The 16,130-nt window shown below is 37.6% G+C and overlaps 1 protein-coding gene across 3 annotated transcripts in view; it reads left to right on the forward strand.

Moving 5' to 3' along the window:
* Window positions 1–12,109, forward strand: part of Mme (membrane metalloendopeptidase) — an 86,653-nt gene extending 74,544 nt beyond the window's left edge. For all 3 annotated transcript variants that reach the window (XM_021157462.2, XM_021157461.2, XM_029474991.1), the window contains exon 23: window positions 8,650–12,109. In XM_021157462.2, coding sequence (XP_021013121.1) covers window positions 8,650–8,749 — 100 coding nt within the window. In that variant the 3' untranslated portion in view covers window positions 8,750–12,109. The remainder of the gene's footprint in view (window positions 1–8,649) is intronic.
* Window positions 12,110–16,130: the final 4,021 nt, after the last annotated feature.

Below are 16,130 nucleotides of genomic sequence, written 5' to 3' on the forward strand. Positions count from 1 at the left end.
TGTGTAGCCCTGGCTGTCCTGGAACTCACTTTGTAGACCAGGCTGGCCTCAAACTCAGAAATCTGCTTGCCTCTGCCTCCTGTGTGCTGGGATTAAAGATGTGTACCACCACACCCAGCTTAAAATATTTAAAATATTTCTCTAATATATTTGTTTTAACACAGTATCATGGAGCATAAAGTGGCCTTTGTTTTGGTAAGACAGGCCACTGTTACTATTGTTAATTATGCTTTGGTCCCTTAACCTAGTGAAATCTTTCCAGCTAAAGTGTCCAAGCCAGTCTGTCCTTGTAATGGTAATGGTGTCTAGTCTAACCCTGTGCTGGCGATGGTGTCTAGTTCATCTCTGTCCTGGAGATGGTGTTTTTCACTCCTCCTTTGCCTTCTATTCGGGTTTGTTTGTGTTTTTGTTGGTTTCTGTTTGTTTGTTTTGCTTTTCCCCCACTCTGATTATATTTTTTATTAGATATTTTATTTACATTTCAAATGTTATCCCCTTTCCTGGTTTCCCCTCCAAAACACCCCTATTCCCTCACCCCTCCTCCTGCTCACCAACCCACCCACTCCTACTTCCCTGTCCTGGCATTCCCCTACACTGGGGCATTGAGCCTTCTCAGGACCAAGGGCCTCTCCTCCCATTGACGTCCAACAAGGCCATCCTCTGCTACATTTGGAACTGGAGTCATGGATCCCTCCATGTTGTACTCTTTGGTTGGTGGTTTAGTCACTGAGAGCTCTAGGCATACTGGTTGGTTAATATTACTGTTCCTCCTCTGGGGCTGCAAGCTCCTTCGGTCCTTTCTATAGCTCCTCCATAGGGGACCTTGTGCTCAGTCAATGGTTGGCTGAGAGCATCCACCTCTGTATTTGCCAGGCACTGGCCGAGCCTCTCAGAAGATAGCTATATCAGGCTCCTGTCAGCAAGCACTTGTTGGCATCCACAATAGTGTCTGGGTTTGGTGACTGTATATGGGATGGATCCCCTGGTGGGGCAGTCTCTGGGTGGTCTTTCCTTCATTATATGCTCTACACTTTGCCTCTGTATCTCTTCCCATGGGTATTTTGTTCCCCTTCTAAGAAGGACCAAAATACCTATACTTTGGTTTTCCTTCTTCTTGAGTTTCATTTGGTCTGTGAATTGAATCTTGTGTATTACAAGCTTCTGGGCTAATAACCACTTATCAGTAAATGTAAACCATGTGTGTTCTTTTGTGACTAGGTTACCTCACTCAGCATGGCATTTTCTAGTTCCATCCATTTGCCTAAAAATTTCATGAATTTGTTGTTTTTAATAGCTGAGTAGTATTCCATTGTGTAAATGTATCACATTTTCTGTATCCATTCCTCTGATGAGGGGCATCTGGGTTCTTTCTAGCTTCTGGCTATTATAAGTAAGGCTGCTATGAACATAGTGGAGCATGTGTCCTTATTACATGTTGGAGCATCATCTGGGTATATGTCCAGGAATGGTATAGCTAGGTCCTCACGTAGTACTATATGGTTTCAGAGGTTTAGTCCATTATTGTCATGGCAGGAAGCATGGCAGCTTGTAGGCAGACATGGTGCTGAAGGAGCCGAGAGTTCTACATCTTGATCTGCAGGCAGCAAAGGGAGACTATGCATCATAGGTTGAGCATATATAAGACCTTAAAGCATGCCCCACAGTGAATCACTTCCTCCAATAAGGCCACACCCACTCTAGCAATCTAGCAAAACTGCATTTCCTAATAGCTCTACTTCCTGTGGCCCATCATTCAAACATCTGAATCTATGTGGGTCATACCTATTCAAACCACCACAGCATTGTACCCCAATATTTTCATATAAACATGTAAAGTCACTTATATCTTTAATTTTTTTACTCTGACACCAAAGATACTCTAATTCTCATTTATACTAAGAGAAATATGTATATATTTTAAGAATAAATAGAAGGTCAGCCTTTTAACAGGAAATCACTATTTTTTCTGTAGGTAAAGGGATTTCTTTAGTAAAGGTTGAGGTTACATTTTGTTTTGAAAACAGGCTGCTTCCTGACCATTCAAAGTAAAACATATTTTAAAAGAACTTTAAAAACTAACAATCCTTGAGTTATGATTCAAAACTGGTGCTGGGTAGTTTATCTGAAAGTATCTTCAAACTAGAGGAAGAGTATTAACCACATACTTAAGCTGTTACACCATGAAAAACAAAAGATGAACTATTTCAAAATTGAACTATCAATATATCTATAACAATAACCTTTCCAACATTTTATGCATCTCCTTTCAGCCATTATGGATACTGAGTTTCCTATTATAAGTTCATATACTTAAGCTAACAGTTCTTTTGAAATGTTTTTATTTACCTTAAATACTATTACCAACTCCTGGTATTTTATAACTTATGAGTTGTCTAGCCAGTGTATACTCATTTACATATTATTCTATGTGGTGGAATATATGCTCATCAACATGGTTTTGTCATGAAAGGATTATAATACTTAGGAAATTGTAATGATTGCATAGTTCCTTCGTGAATGGAGCCAGTTAAACTGGAATCTAAGTCATTCATTTTAAAGAACTAATAACAGATTTTCAGAGGACCTACTAACTGAAAACATATTATTCAATAATTTTAAAAAATCCTTTTATTAGCCAGATGTGGTTGTGCATGCCTTTGATCCCAGCTCTTGGGAAGCTCTGTGAGTTCCTGTTCAGCCTAGTCTACAAAGTGCATCCCAGGACAGCTAGAGCTATAAAGTGAGATCTGTATCAAAAATAAAAAGTAAATAAAATAAAATAATAAAATAAATTTATTAACTTTTAGACAGGAGTAATGTAATATATTATAGGTCTAAAAGTCTATCCTCAGTCATATAGGTAGATGTTCAGCTATGTAGAGTTTGATGTTTTTAACACAAATGGTTATTTCACAGGACATAAATAACACCAATACAACTGACTATTTTACATAGTAGACTAAAGGGTGTATTTTTAATTAGATATTTTCTTCATTTACATTTCACATGCCATCCTGAAAGTCCCCTATACCCTCTCCCTGCTCTGCCCCCCAACCCACCCACTCCCTCTTCCTGGCCCTGGCATTCCCCTATACTGGGGCATATAATTTTCACAAGACCAAGGGCCTCTCATTCCATTGATGGCAGACTAGGCCATCCTCTGCTACATATGCAATTAGAGACACAAGCTCTGGGGGCTACTGGTGAGTTCATATTGTTGTTCGAACTATAGTGTTGCAGACCCTTTAGCTCCTTGGGTACCTGCTCTAGCTCCTTCATTGGGGGTCCTGTGTTCCATCCAATAAATGAGTGTGAGCATCTACTTCTGTATTTGCCAGGTACTGGCATAACCTCACAAGAGACAGCTATGTCAGGGTCCTTTCAGCAAAATCTAGCTGGCATATGCAATAGTGTCTGGGTTTAGCGGTTGTTTATGGGATGGATCCCTGGGTGAGGAAGTCTCTGGATGGTCCTTCCTTTTAGTCTCAGCTCCGAACTCTGTCTCTGAAACTTCTTCCAGGGGGTATTTTATTCCACATTCTAAGAAGGAATGAAGTATCCACATTTTGGTCTTCCTTCTTCTTGAGTTTCATGTGTTTTGCTTAGGCAAATGGATGGATCTAGAGGATATCATCCTGAGTGAGGTAACCTGTTGCAGACCCTCTGGGTCCCTTTGTCTGCGTGGAATGGGTTTCTCGTAGTGGGTGGGCAAAGCATCGGATGAGTGACAAACAGATGCACACAGGAGAGATCATGTGGAATCTGAGTGTAATTTTCAAATCGAGCATCAGACTTTTTATGCAGAAGACAATAAGGAAGTTGGGTGACATATTCACAAGGTACAAAAGAGATAACTGAAATCTTACATAAAACAGAGAAATGCAAACACAAAAGGCTTAACGGGAACCACCTGGGATAGAATTAATTGAATAAACAAGGACTCCACCTAAAATTCACTAATATTAGAAGCCAGGGTCAAGGGCTTCGCGCCCTTGCCATAGTTCCTATTTTGGTCTCTTGTATAGTCCACCTTCCCCTTAGGCCATTGTAAATACGTGTGTATGGGTGTAACTCTGCTATAGTTCTAAGTATCTATTCTGGTTTCTCCTTCGGTCTGAAACTTCCTTCTTCTTTAATGATGGTAAATTCATGTGTAAGGGAGTGATTTAGCTTTTACATTCTTACTGAATTCCAAGCCCTTGGTCTTGCTCAGGGACATTCTAGGACTGTTGGAACACTGGCGGAAGGCTTTAGCTATGTCAGAATTCAATCTTAAAAGGCACTTATAATAGGATAATACTAAAAAGAGAGCACATGGATCTATACACTAGACTAACTCGGGAATGGAAAATTAATGTATGGGTTAGAGGGAATGCCAGACTCCAGGAAGAGAGCTTCCTTGAAGCTCTTTGCCTCACAAGTGACTTTCAAGCTTCTAGGCTTAAGCTGACTCGACCAGTGTGGCAGTAACCCTATCACAAAAGAATACACACGATATGCACTCACTGATAAGTGATTATTAGCCCAGAAACTTAGAATACCCAAAATACAATTTGCAAAACACATGAAACTCAAGAGTAAAAGTTTTATACAAGCCATGTTACGGAAACAATGAAACATTTTATCTTCTGTTAATAAAAATGCAAACAACACAAGTGTCAGAGTTTTAATATAGCATGAAATTCATGTAAATATTGTATGTAATACTAACAAAAATATAGCCTCACTCTTAGAGAAGAGATTTTTTTTTGTATTCAAATTGTACCCAATCTTCAAAATGATTATTCATATCACTTATCCAAATATAAATATCATCAAACATTAATTACAATCCTGGGAAAAAAAGAGAACCTTATTTTCCTAGTGTGCTGTTGACCTGATTATGCAGAATGAAATTACAGAGAAGTCTTGAATAGGAAAAGAGGAAATACAGCAGAGATGAAGAAGCTGCTGGCTCATGTGTTGACTGTAGCTACATTGCTAACTCCCAGCACTCTTTTCCCACAATTAGTCTTTCTTTGGGGTGTTACAGGACTTTAATCTAAACAGAAGTGAGTGGATCTCTATGAGTTGGTGGTCAGCCTAATCTACATCATCAGTTTCTGTCTCAAAAAAAAAAAAATAGAGGAAAGGAGGGAGGGATGAAGGAAAGCAACCATCAACCAGGGAGCTGCCTCCTTAAAGTAAGGATGCCTCCATCCACCGTTACCTCTTCTCCATAATACATAAGTGACTGACATCTGCCCTCCACTGAAAGATGGTTAAGTGTAGACCACAAAAGAGTCAAGACCATCAAAACTATTAACATTTAGATGGCTTCTTTTTTGAGATGAGTATTACAGTGTAGGTTGAGCCAGTCATAAACTTACTGCCTTCTTGTAGATTCCTGAGTAGGTATAATTCTGAGTGTGTGGCATTATTGTCATCTTCTAAGATCCCTTTTACCTAAGCAATGGCTTTGACTCCATTTATACAACTGAACTGCCCAACCCCTATTTCTTCCTCCTCATTCTCCCCTTTGTATCTTATGAACAATAACAACAACAAACAACAACAATATGTTTCTCACCATCCAAGAGACTGGAAGTCTAAGTGATAACGTAGTCAGGTTCTGGTGAGTGGTATCTTTGAAGTTGCAAACTTCAGCCCTTGTATGCATCTGCTAGTGGAAAGAATACACTTGGGTTTTAACATTTAAGATATGAGTTGCTTTAAAACAATCAGGTTAAGTTAACTCTAAGTATCTAACCAAAGTGAATTGGCAATTTGTCAGTGATTATTCAGTTTTCTAGATTCAAGAACCCAAAGTCATCACAGGGATCAAGAAATTAGGGTGTAGCCTTCAACTCAGGCCTGCTGTGGTCTTTCAAATCCTTAATACCCAGGTGTGTAATGTCAGCAGAGCCTCTACTCTTCATATTCAGATTCCTGAACATCCATGTGCCATTTTGACAAAGGCCCTGTCATGGCCTTGCTTACAGTAGAGGAATGCTTGTGTCCTTCATATAGCCTTAAGAACTGCTTCAAACTCCAATATAGGCCTGTTGTATCCTTCTTACGTGTATTTCTAGATGTAAAATTTTCAACACTAAACAACCTCCCTTAACCTTGAAAACACCTGTACCTAGAAGATATATCTCTAAGACTCCCCTTAACAGTCCTAAACTACAAACAGCCCAAATGTTTGTCTTTCCCAAGACAGTGAATGAAAGCCATGTGGTGGGATAGAGCAGCAGCCCAGTGTGATAATGGATGAAACATTGAGGAGTCAGGCTTAGAAGTAGGCCATTAGGATATTCTTCCTTTCAGGGAGAAGGAAAGAAATGTGCCTTTCCCTTCCAGTTGTTCCATAGTAACAAACAGAAAATATGTATGTAGTTTATTCTTGATTGTCCTTTGACATGTGGGTTTTCATCATGACCAAGGGAGGGGTCATTTATTCAGCATGGGCTGAATGTGCATGTGCATATAAATCACTTAATTGGCTTTGAACATTCAACAGAGAGCAGGCTACCCACAGCTGGATGCTTACAGGGATGACAGCCCAATGATGTTATAGCAGCTCTGATAACGATAGGACAAGTCCAAGGGGTTAATTTAGATAGTAGTCAGAGAACAGTGCTATCCTAGTTAGGGTTATCATTGCTGTAATGGAACATCATGACCAAGGAAACTTATGGAGAAAAGATTTATTTGGTTTATGCTTCCAAATCATTGTTCATCATTGAAGGAAGTCAGGAGAGGAACCTGATGCAGAGGTCATGAAGGGTTGATGCTTACTGGCTTGCTTCTCATGGCTTTCTCAGCCTGATTTCTTATAGAACCTAAAACTACCAACCCAAGGGTAGCACCATCCACAATGGGCTGGGCCCTCTCGTGTCAACCATCAGTTAAGAAAATGCTCTACAAAGCGAGCAGTGGTCACACATGCCTTTAATCCCAGCACTTGGGAAGCAGAGGCAGGAGGATTTCTGAGTTTGAGGTCAGCCTGGTCTACAGAATGAGTTCCAGGACAGCCAGGGCTATACAGAGAAACCCTGTGTCGAAAAAGACAAAAAAAGAAAGAAAAAAAGAAAGAAAGAAAAGAAAATGCTCTACAGGGTTGCCCACAGTCCAGTATTATGGAGACATTTTTTTAGTTAAGGTTCCCATCTCAAATGACTGTAGCTTGTGTCAACCTGACATAAAACTATCTTGCATAGCTACCAGGAAGTGATGGTGAAGGCATGAAGGTGTTGCCATGTCCTGGCTGAGAACCGATTTCCAGGGTAGTGTGCTCCATCCCAGCAGCAGCTCATGATTGATATGAGGAATTGAAATATAGTTTGAGCTACATGTGGAATTTGAAGGGAAATAGACTACTTGGACTGGATTCCCTTTAGGTGTTGCTGGAATTAGGTGTGAGAATTATAGATTCTGATTTAAGTTTTTAAGAATCAGTCAGACTTCTGCATGTAGCATGTCTGGAGAGGAAACAAGTGCTGATGTGTATACATGCACTTACCCACCACATACAGTGTGCTTCCACTTACCCACCACATACATACAGTGTACAGGTGTTTACCGTTACATAATCACTTGTTCCTTCTCTTCCGTCGCTGCAAAGCACTTGCCTTCAAGGTTCACCTTTTGACCTTAAAAGAGGGTAATGTGGTCTCTGGCAGAGGAAAAGGAAGGAAGCTGGCTCAGTGCTGACGTGAAAGAGCCACCTCTGCCTTGTTGTATTGATCTGCTTCCCCCTTCATATGCTACTTAGTTCAGAGAGTGGGTTGGATGACTTTGTTTTGAAAAAAAAAAAATGGGCATTTTTTTTCTAGCCCTTTCCAGTTGTTACTAAGGCTGAATCTAGTTTCTGACATGTAAGGAGTTCCTTGGGAACAACAACAACAAAAAGGTCTCTATGTTCCTGACTAATCAAATCAACAAAAATCTAATAACAAAAGGTAGGGAGAAATTAATGAGAATATATTATCTAATATATACATGTATGCAAATATGAAATTGTCAAATGGCAGTTAATCAAAATTTAAAAATATTATACTCAATAAAACCATTGAAATAGCTTTCTAAAACTATTGATTACATTATGATTATGGTAAAGCAAACTAATAAAACACTAAATTGTTATGTGAGCATTCTCTTTTTTTCTTTTGCCTTTTCACTAAACTTTTGTCTTTTCACAAAAAATACACTTTCAAATATTGTTTATCTTCAACAAACATGTAACCTACCTTTAAATTATGAATCCTTCTTATCTTACAATCTAGTGATATAACAACTTTGATAAATGTATTAGATGCAGATAAAAACAAAAGACAAAGCAAAACAAAACAAACAAACAAACAAAAAAAAACATGGAAAGTCTTCAAACAGGCTCCAAAGTCTGTGCTCTCAACTCCTGCATGGTTAATACCTTCCTATTTAAGCACAGAGTTAATGAGAAGGATCATCATACCAAGTTTCTATTTTTGTTTCTGAATTCCCTCATTTGAGCTGCTTAGAGAATTTCTGCACTGGAGCTGGGGAGATGGCTAAGAAATTATAGGCCAGGCTCACAACAAAAAGGACAAGAAGACTTCTATGGTTTCCAGTGTGATATGGACACTGAGAGTCCAATGCTGACGGTAACTCTTTCTGTTTGTTTCAAAGGATCATTGGGACTTTGCAGAACTCTGCCGAGTTTGCAGATGCCTTTCATTGCCGCAAGAATTCATACATGAATCCAGAAAGGAAATGTCGGGTTTGGTGATCTTTACAAGATTCTGAACATCCATGGCAAGACTCGCCAAAGCCACGAAAACAGGAACTCTTCCCTCAGAGAAACTGGGCCCCTGAAGTTTCTTCAGCTTCTTGGGGGGGCAATTCACAGAGATGAGCATGAGCTAACATAAATGAAATTAGATTATTAAATCCGCTGTGAATGAAAGGGGAGGGAGCCTATGATCTAGCAAATCAATCACTTCACTGTGTAAATAATGATTACTTTCCAACGGTAGTACTACCGTTCACTTCCGTTTCTCACACAGACTGCAGCTTTCCTGTTGTCTGTAGAGAACAGCGTTAACACTTAAAGCAGACTATGACTTCTGATCAGAAGGAGGACTACGCTGAGTACAGCAGGGCGCCAAAGCACAGATTTGCCTATCAGCACTCACTTTTGTTTGCAACATTCATGCTCCTTCCAAACTCTCCCAAAGAACTCCCATACAGACTGTGGCCTTCAGGCTCATGCAGTTTTGAACTCATTTTACCATACATAAGTTATTCATTCATCCCACATCAGTTTAGTTTGAACACTCTTAGAGCTTAAACTAGAGTATCTGAAACAGTTCCCCTACTTCACCCACTTTAGTGATGCTGAGATTCTTGAAGCCCCCTGCAGATCTTTGAGCAATTTCTTGCTCTTGCTGCCTCTCAGACTCAGTCTTTTAAAGGATTTGTAGTAATGTATAAAGAATAATTCTATATTTAATTATTAACTACATTTATGACTGAATAAACCATTGCTATAGGTAATCGTTGAATATTGAAGTTATATGGCCAAGATAGTTACGAAGATCTGTAACATGACATACAGATGAAAATTTGAGACTTTTTAAATCTGTAAATCATGTTGATGAAAAGCTTTAAGTACAAACTCTGGGGGTGAGCATTACCATTGGACAGGTGTCTTGAGATACATAATAGTTGTGGTTTACAAACAGCATTTTCAAGATTAAGTCTGTCCCCAGTGGCTAAGAAAGGGTCTAACTGCATCTGTGTTGCTCCATGAATGCTTAGCCTTCAGGTGTGTCATCTGATGAAACTATTTTGATAATAAATTGACGTTGTGAGCCCCTTACTAGGCCTGTGTGCACGCCATGCCACCTAGCTTTAGAAAGCCTATGTCTGAATCGAGATGGGCAGCCTCCACTGGACCTGCTTCTTGAATTCTACAGCTCATGGACTCTAATTGGATTTCCTGAGGCACTCATATGCCTTTCTTGTCCTTCTGCTTACTTTAGTGATTTTCACTATTCAGTATAAATTTTACAAAAGATTCATTTCTACAGTCCTTATTTTTTCAAAAGGTGAAAATGAAAACATTTCTATCCAAACTATTAGTTTTCATGCCTCGTGAGAAAAGCCCACTTGCTTGTAAAAGTGTTACAATACAATATGTAAAATTGTATAGAACAAAAACTACAGTTCAGCGAACTGATATTCTCGGAACACAGCACCCTAGATAACATCTATAAGAAATGGACCACTGTAGCTTCCTGCCATCATCATATAACTGCTAGGCATACATTATGCAGATCTCCAGCATTATGCACTAGCTCTGCCCCATTTTGTCTTTCAATCATGCATTACTTCCTATCTTACTTCTCTCTGCCTTACATTTGTAAAATTTAGCTGTATGATTGGTTTGTATGTGAGTCTATCATTGTTGAATAAGGTTCTGTTGTGTGACTATACTACAAATATTCCATCTTATTATTCATGGACTTTTAAGGACTCCATGAACTCCTGTCTATTCTGGTTTTGGATTGTTACAAATGATATAACTATGCATTATGAACTGTGCTTATATATTCACCTTTACTTGAAATACCATTGGAATCACTTTCCCAAACCTATCCAAAACTATCATAAATTTTAAAGACACGGTTTCAGACTGTGTGGTTACAAACATCTTTATCTTTTGCCCTTTTAAAACAAACACTATTGTCATGAATAATACTTATATCACTGTTTCTTTGAAATCAATTCAAACATACTTGAGTACTATGAATGGTGGTAGTAGAAGATTTCAGTTAAACAGCTATCTCTGGGTTATTTTTATTTATGTCCTGTCATAGCAACCAAAGAGACAGAAGTGAAGAGTAAATGGCCACTAGCATCTCCACTGGTAGTTCATTAAAGGATCAAGTTTCCAATCCTATGTAACAACAACTCTGGTGCCTAGATTTCTGCTGTACATACAGCATATTCTTTGAGCTAAGGGATTTTAACATAAAAGTTAAAATGGCAAAATTTTTTCCCTATTACTCGGACATCCAGATATCAGTGGCTGTAGCTGGTACTCAGAACCCTATGTTCTCTCTTAATTCCTACCAGGCATTTGTCACATTACTTAAGACTTACACATTATATTATACAAAAATTTGTTTCCACCATATTTAAGTTCTGATTGGGGAGAGTTTGTTGTACACTTGAGAGCTGTTATAGCTCAGCAGTGAAGATGAAGCTCCTGGCAGTATGTGTTGGCAAGGAGTCTGCTTCCATAACACAGTGTCTGTGTGCAAGGCAAAAGGATGCTCCCCAGGAAGTTGAGGATTTGTTCTAGTTCTACTGCCAAAGTGACCTTGGGCACATGTATATCCCTTGGGGCTTCTGCCTCTTTTACTCCAAAAAGAAGACAATAAGATTCCAGCAGTTCATACCAATGCTGCCTTCCCTTTAACCTGTTACCCAGGAAACAAGGACCAAAATTCTAAGAAGCTTGGGGTTGTGATACTGTTACTATTAGGGATGATGATAGGACAGACACTTGCAAACTTCCTTAAGTGTTCATAATTCCTATAGCAATAGATGGAGCTCTTAGAGTAGAAGGCATCTGTCAATTTAGAAAGAAAATATCATTCTAAGATTCTACTGTGTCAAAGAAGTATATTCAGAATTTTTAAAATTAGGTCCTATTCTCTAGGATAGAAAATAACAAACATTTTCATAATGTTGTTTCTATGACTAGTTGACTGTTCCAATCTCACCAATATGCATGTAAACATACACACACCATTTATGCCTTGAAAAATATTAAGATAAAATAGGACATTGTTTTCTATGCAGTCTTATATTTCCTTCATAGTTTCAAACTAAATCTTTTTAAACAAATAATATGAACTATTTTACCAACATTTTATTTTAAAGATAACCAGTTTTCTGATTAGGTGTTTCATATGGCTACCGAATGTTATCAGGAGTCACAATTATAATTGGATTATCTTGAAGCCAAATGTGCATATGTGAAGAGCTGGACCACTCAGGTGACTTGGTGACAGAGGAGCCACATGTGACTGTTGTCAAATAGCATGTTTATTGCATCCTAACTTTTTCTCTAATTATATTTTCTTAGTGTCAACTCCTTTGTGCTTTGCATTTTCTCTTAAAATAATGAAATTTATCTCAGCCATTTTCAAACTCATAGACAAAATGTGCTTTAATTTTGTTTTTAAAACAAAATTTGGTTATGCAGAAGTCTGGTAAAAAAAAAAAAAGTATTGTTTCTTGCAAGCAATAATCATGGGTTCTCAACTCAGAGAAACAAAGAGTCTGGAAAGGCTGGTGTTTGTGCTTGAAGTTTATGCTCCAGGGTTTTCTTTCTACCAAGAAATAATCAAACTTTACAGATATCTGCATGTTAACACTTCATTGCACACCTATAAATACATTAGACAATATCTCTAATCTGATATATCCTAATCCTTTGTTTCTCGTTATCTGAAAAGACAAATTCATCCAAGACCTGGCTTATGATTTTCCTTAATGAAAAATCTATCACATACTAAGAATGTTATGGATCCCCAAAACATAGAATCAAGTATGTAATACTGCAATGTTCATGGAGTAGTGTGGTAACAGAGACATACATAGAAAAATCAGAGAAGAAAAGGTTTGGATGTATTCAGTGAAAACATGGGGACATCAAGTAGAATATCCATTTTCATTTCAACTTTAATGTTAAAGTATTATTGTATAAAACAAACATCAGAATGTATACATAAAATTAGTTAGAACTAACCCTGATGGTAGTAGTATATGAGATCCATTTTTATATATTTAGGTGTCTGAATTGAATATCTTCCTGGAATGAGAAAGTACTGTCATTTACAAGGTAATTTAAAAAAATGTTATTTTTAGAGAAATGTGTTGATTCATAATTGAAAGAAAAGGCATTAGGATTACTGGGGGCTTGAGACCAACTTGAAACGCAACTTGGAACACATAGTGTTTTAAGCAAGACTGGCTCTCCATTGAGATATTGCCTCAACAGCAACAAAACAAACAAAAAATTATTATTTGGCGTATAAAAAGGAATGTAGATGGCAGGAAATGGGGGAAAATGGTTATAATTCAAATACAATCCCCTATAATAAACCAGAATATGAAATAAACTCTTCAGTTTGGTGTTTTAGACAGATTAAGGTTTTGGTCAAGAATCTTATTGGGACAGACAGTCTCGTTTTCTTAAGTTGCTGTTTAGTACAGAGAAGAGTAATTTGATCTTCCTCTTCACTGTTCCCAATATCTCTCGGAGAAAGAAGCATGTAGAAGGGTTTCCCCAAGAAAACACTACAGAGTTGAATAGTTAATACACATCCTCTTTGGCATTTTGCCCAAGTCAGACCTTAGCACTTGCCAAACCCAGACAAAGGTTCAAGACATAGTACAACAGAGTCATAAACTGTTCATTGTCCAGATTCACTACCTAGGCTCTACCTAGTAGATATGTTATTAACCTTGGGTTTAGGCTAAAAGTTAGAGGTTGGGAAGAGAAGAAACAGCAGGACAAAGTTAAACAAGCTGACTAACTGCCTTATGTGTTTATGATTTTTAAGACTTTGATTACAATTGGTCAAATGAAATTCATGCTACTTTAACTAAAGTTGGAGAGTTTGTTGATCTGTGTCACCCTATGGGTGGCAGGTGTGAACATTGTAGCCTTTTTTAAGGCATCAAAATAAAGCTGGAATAACCATCAGCATCCTGCAGGTCGGTAAAGGGTAGACTTGTAACTGCATCACATACCCTACACATGTTAAGAAAAGCCAACTGTCCTGTTCTAGAACATACCTCTGTTATCAAAAGGCATGGAAAAGGTGAGAAAAAGGATTATAAAAACTGTGACCTTAGATCTATAACGTCTTATAGAAATTAGGACATTTGGTCTCTTCAGGGGCAATTTCCAAAGAACACCTGTCTAGAAAGAAAGGAAAACAGATGCCTATCACACTGATAATTTGAAACAACTTCTCAAATGCTTCACAAACATCTGTCTAAATTATACTGTGCATAAAATCTTCAATAACTTAATTATAAGCTTCAAATAAATGCCATCCTAAATTTGTCTTAGTGAAATGAGTGTAGTTTGCCATAAAAACTGGATATTTAAAAAGTATATCATTAGTGAAGAGTGCTAGGTAGTCAGAACGATATATATTATGATAAAGGCATAAAGTTTCAGCTTAATATAGTAAATTGTGAAATAATATTTGTAACCTCATTTTACAAATGATATACTTAAATAGAAGTTAGCTGGTTTGTAAAATCACTGTCACTGATATAACCAAGTTAATCTGAAGCCTAGAATCCACATGAATTTACCATCAAAATTCTTTCCTCTGCTATGAAATGAATTAAGTTACTAAAATGAATGATAATTCTAAAGATATAGATCTTTTAAGAAATGTTAACAGAAAACAATACACTTTAAATTTTTATTACTTTATGTAACCCTATGTTATTTGTACATTAGTCAAGAAACTGTTCAATTATCTCATATTTTCAAAAATATAAACCATGGAAAGAAAAAGTAAAATAGTTTGCTAATTCCATACTTGCCCAACATTAGCTTTACTTATTTATTGATCAAACATTAGGCACTGAAGTAGCTACAAATCTATGATATATTTACTTAGGTCTATAAACCTAAGTGAAAACAGCTGCCATTTTCATTTACTACACACTAAAAACATTCACAGACCCATAAAGACATACAGACAACACCAAACTTGGGGATTTTCTTTCTAACATGTGGAAAATATTTTAAAGAAATATATACTTTATGTTTGACATTATGTGTTGCAGTAAATCTCCAACCCAAATAAGCCCGGGCAATGAAAACCCAACTCAATCTGAGTACATGCTGTGTGCTTAGATTGGGCAGATCTACCACTATCCTACCATCTTCCCCATATAAGAGACCCCTTATAACTTACAGTTATATAACTTATATAACCTTATAACTTCTCCAGGCCATGTGCTTCTGCTCTACTTTCCTTCTTCCTCCTCATCCATTGTCCTCTCTCTCTCTTCTCTCCCAAAACCTTCAGCTCCACCTTCCTCTCTTTCTCTGCCCAATCACCAGCTCTAGCCTTTATTTATAAATTAAGGTGGGAAGAAGGTTTACAGGAAATCACCCGAGTGCTGAATCATTTCCTTGTTCACAACCCCTCACAGGAGAACAGAATTAACATCAAATGCAATTAGCCCCAGGGCTATCTGCAACACTTCCCCCTTTCTATCCAATTAAAAGACTACTTTGTCTCAGTTATAATTGAAAACAACTATTACTATTTTGTAGTTTATAAAGTACAAGAGACCTAACACTCAGTGCATCATCTTTGTTAACTAATTAGAACCTCTGTCATCTATCCTATCTTAAAAGACTTATAATTATATATCTTACTCATGTCCTGACTTTAGATTTTAAGTCATCTGAAAACCATCCTTTCAAATCTATATTATCTTTCTCAATGTTAAACAGCTTGGTTGGCTATAAGACTACCAGTCTTCAACCCCATTAGATATCCAAGAATGACTAATATTATTTGAAAATATGAGAAGCACAAAATAGAGCTTCCAAACCTTAGCCAGTTTATAGAGACTACTGACTACCTGGACAGTCCCTTATACTTAAAAAGGTTGGAGCATCAGTCTTCAGCCTCCTGACCCAGGGTCATCTGACAGACCTTTGTAATGCAGAATTTTGAAGGGCTGATTACCTTGGTTGGCAGAGATTATCAGTTGACTATTCTGCATAGTGTGTCTTTTTTCTGGACAATATTTTGTCTGCAGATGAAATGAGGCAATTCTTGCCTAGTGGCTCTCTTGCCACAACTGGAGCAACTCCAATTGATGTTCAGTTTCTCATTTGAATCCAAGAAAGGGAGTGCCATCGGGAACAGACTTGTCTCAACAATAAGTGAATAAATAACATTAAATGTCATATTCTGTGGACTTCTGACGTTTTTGAAAACCAACTATCTATGTGAAGTAATCTGGACTGTTTTCTGTTACCTACTCTCAGCCATTTCTAATTTAAATAACTAAAAACACCCTAACAATAAACTCAGAGCCATGAATTT

The sequence above is a fragment of the Mus caroli genome, chromosome 3 (assembly GCF_900094665.2).
Source record: "Mus caroli chromosome 3, CAROLI_EIJ_v1.1, whole genome shotgun sequence".
NCBI classification, from domain to species: Eukaryota; Metazoa; Chordata; class Mammalia; order Rodentia; family Muridae; genus Mus; species Mus caroli.